The sequence below is a fragment of the Athene cunicularia genome, assembly GCF_003259725.1.
Source record: "Athene cunicularia isolate RWA chromosome 14 unlocalized genomic scaffold, athCun1 chr14_part1, whole genome shotgun sequence".
Lineage (NCBI taxonomy): Eukaryota > Metazoa > Chordata > Aves > Strigiformes > Strigidae > Athene > Athene cunicularia.
In genome coordinates, this window is record NW_020799118.1 from 12,806,593 (window position 1) to 12,809,753 (window position 3,161).

Genomic DNA, 3,161 nt, shown 5'->3' on the forward strand with positions numbered 1-3,161 from the left:
TGCGGTGCTGCAGGGAGCCAGCTGCCGCCTCCCTCCCTCCCCGTGGGTTCCTGTCGTCTCCAGAGGCCGGGGGGACCCCGCTGAGGTTATCGGAGAGAGACCCGCCGAGCCCTCCTGGACGCCCGACGCGGGGCAGATCCGGAAACGCTGGGGCGGGAGACCAGGTCGCTTTGCTCCCGGGACTCCGGCCCCATCCCCAGTTGCTTGGCCCCCATCCTCTTCCTCAGCCCCTATTTTTGCCGTGTGTTTCCCAGTCCCTGGGGCATCCCAACGACAACACCGGGGTCAGATCCTGCTTTCAGCCTCGCTGAGTTGCCAGCATTTCTGGTGCTGCCAGTACAGCCTGAGCCCATCCCTGCCCCACTGCCAGGCCTCATCCTGCACCCATAGTCCCCATAGTCCCTATGCAGCATCAACGCCACGCTCAGCACTGTGGGGCTGGTCCCTTGTGGCCTGAGGCCATCCCCGGAGCCCAAGTAGCCACGGTTGCGGGTGTCACCGCAGGAACCAGCGTTCGGGATGCTGACAGCCCCACTGGTGGCCCCCCTCACCCGGCTGGACGAGGAGCTGTGCCACGAGGCACTTAGCCTCTTCCAGCTGGTAGGTGGGACGGTGTGGGATCCAGCACCACGGTCCCCTCCCTGCTTCCTGCACAGGGCTGGAGGGAGGACCTGGCTGTCCCCACGACAGATCCTGCGGTTTATGGGGGACCCAGGGCTGGGCGGCCCACAGGAGACCCTCTTCGGCAACTACATCGTGCAGAAGGGGCTGTCGGTGCCGGGGCTGCGGGACGAGCTCCTGGCACAAGCTGCCAACCAAGTCTGGCGTAACACGAATGTCAACAATGAGGAGCGGGGCTGGCTGCTGCTGGCTGCCTGCCTCAGCGCCTTCCCCCCCTCCACCGCCTTCGACAAGTACCTGCTCAAGTGAGCTCGGGCTGGGGACAGGGGCTGGGGCTGGCTGGGCCCCTCGGACAGGCTGGCACTCCTGCCTGGGGACACTGCTGGGTGGCTCCTGGGTGCCCCTGGGCCAGTCTGGCACATGTGCCTGAGGATGCTTCCCAGGTCCCACTAGGTCCCTTCAGGATTCTTGGGACAGCATGGCACAGGTGCCCAGGGATGCCACTCAGGTCCCTCTGGGGATGCTCTGAGGTTCCTCTGTGGTCCCTAGGGCCACACTGTCATATGTGCCCAGGGATTATGCTCAGATCCCTCCAGGATTCTTGGACCAGCTGGGCACACATGCCCAGGGATGCCACCCAGCCTCACTGGGGATGCTCTGAGGTCCCTCTGAGGTCCCTCTGTGGTCCCCAGGGCCACCCTGGCACATGTACCCAGGGATTATGCTCAGGTCCCTGCAGGGATGCTCTTAGCCCCTCTGTGGTTCCTGGGGATGCTGCCTGGGTGCCTCCAAGATCCCTCCAGCCAGCCTGGCACATGTGTCCAGTGATGCCACCCAGGTCCCTCTGGGGTCACTCTGAGGTCCCTCTGTGTTTCCTGGGGCCAGCCTGGCACAGGTCCCTCCTGCAGTATCTTCCCCTTCTCCCAGGTTTGTCTCTGACTACGCCTTTGCTGGCTACAAGCCGGTGTGCCAGCGCAAGCTGATGCACGCCATGGCGCGGTCGCAGCTGGGCGCAGCAGCCGCCCGTGCCTACCCGCCCTCGCTGCTGGAGTGGACTGCAAACCGGCAGCAAGCCAGCATGGCACTCGACCTCCACTGCTTCAATGGTGCGGGGCAGCGCGGGCCTGGTGGCACGGGTGCCGTGAGGGTTGGTCCCAGCTTGACCACCCTGCCACTGTGATGGGCAGGAGGGGGACTGGTGGGGACCCGCTCACTGCCTGTCCCTCCCCAGGTGACCAGTTCTCCTGCCCTGTCCACTCCTGGAGCACGGGCGAGGACCTGGCAGGGGATGTCCTGAAGTACAGGTACCTACTGGCTCGGCAACCCCCTCACCCAGTGGGGCAAGCACAGGGCACAGCATCACCCCAAGGCCATTTTCGGTGACCCCGGGATCTGGGAGCCAGGTTGCCCAGCTCACGGGCAGAGTGTCCCCATGGATCCGGGGAACCGCTGGCAGCCTGTGCCCATCTCAGTGTCCTGCTGTTGGCAGGGGGCTGGCGGATGGCTGGCGTGGCTGGTCCGTGGCCATGAAGGCAGGTGCCCAGTGGGCCGAACTGGCTGGCCATGACTATGTCCTGGACCTCATCTCTGACCTTGAGCTGCTCCGAGGCTTCCCCAAACAGAAGTCCTGCTTCCTCGTCGCATGGGAGGGGGCCGAGAGCCATGGCGGGGACAGCCGGGCGTAGGTACCCGGGCAGGGACGGGCCCCCACTGTGGGGCTGGTGGGGGAAACACCAGGCTGGATGAGTGCCGGCAGAGGCATGTGTTGTGGTCCTGGGGGGCGGATCTGGCACCCGGTGGGTACACTATGAGCACACCCTCCCTCTCTGCAGCGTGCTGGGACACGGCTTGGATTTGGATGAAGTGCCTCCTCCCCCAGCCGTGAAAGCCCCCACGCTGCCATCCACAGAGGGGTACCACCCCCACGGTAGGTTATCATCACCCCCCCCTGGCTCCCCGGCGCTGTTGCTGAAGCTCTGCCACCAGCAGCTCATCCCTCCTCGTCCCCCAGCAGACGGGGAATTTGGGGAGCCACGCAGCCAGAAGGGTCTGGACCGGTACCTGGACAGCCTCTTTGACCCTGTGCTCTCCTACGGCAATGGGGTGAGAGGGGCATCCCCCCACCCAAGGCAGAGGGAGTCCAGTATTTTGGGGCTGCCGGTGGCTTGACCTCTGTCCCCTGCTGCCTGCCCCCCCAGGAGCTGGAGAAGCCGGCCGCCGTCTCGCAGAGGATGAAGGGAGGAGGGGGCACGGGAGGGGGGGACAGCAGCGGTGATGCCAACCAAAACGCACCCCCTGTGCCTGTGGAGACGCGTCAACTGAGGGGTGAGTGCCCCGAGTGCTCTGACCCAGCTCCCTGCCTCAGTTTCCCCAGTCCTTGGTGTGTGGGGGACACATCCCTGCACCCCGCAGCTATGGGGCTGCAGGATGCCCTGGTTGAGTTCTCTCTCCTCCTTTGCCATCGCAGGTGCGGAGCCAGCCCCATCCCCGCAGCACCGCGCAGATGCCAACCAGCCTCCTGGACCCCCGGTCAGTGGGGG

At 65.6% G+C, this 3,161-nt stretch overlaps 1 protein-coding gene across 1 annotated transcript in view; it reads left to right on the forward strand.

Moving 5' to 3' along the window:
* The window catches only part of MYO15A (myosin XVA), a 22,365-nt gene that overhangs the window by 8,313 nt on the left and 10,891 nt on the right, over positions 1–3,161 (forward strand). The window contains exons 24-32 of the mRNA XM_026859177.1: positions 481–600; positions 691–926; positions 1,549–1,727; positions 1,853–1,925; positions 2,111–2,302; positions 2,454–2,548; positions 2,636–2,724; positions 2,820–2,946; positions 3,089–3,156. Coding sequence (XP_026714978.1) covers positions 481–600; positions 691–926; positions 1,549–1,727; positions 1,853–1,925; positions 2,111–2,302; positions 2,454–2,548; positions 2,636–2,724; positions 2,820–2,946; positions 3,089–3,156 — 1,179 coding nt within the window. The remainder of the gene's footprint in view (positions 1–480; positions 601–690; positions 927–1,548; positions 1,728–1,852; positions 1,926–2,110; positions 2,303–2,453; positions 2,549–2,635; positions 2,725–2,819; positions 2,947–3,088; positions 3,157–3,161) is intronic.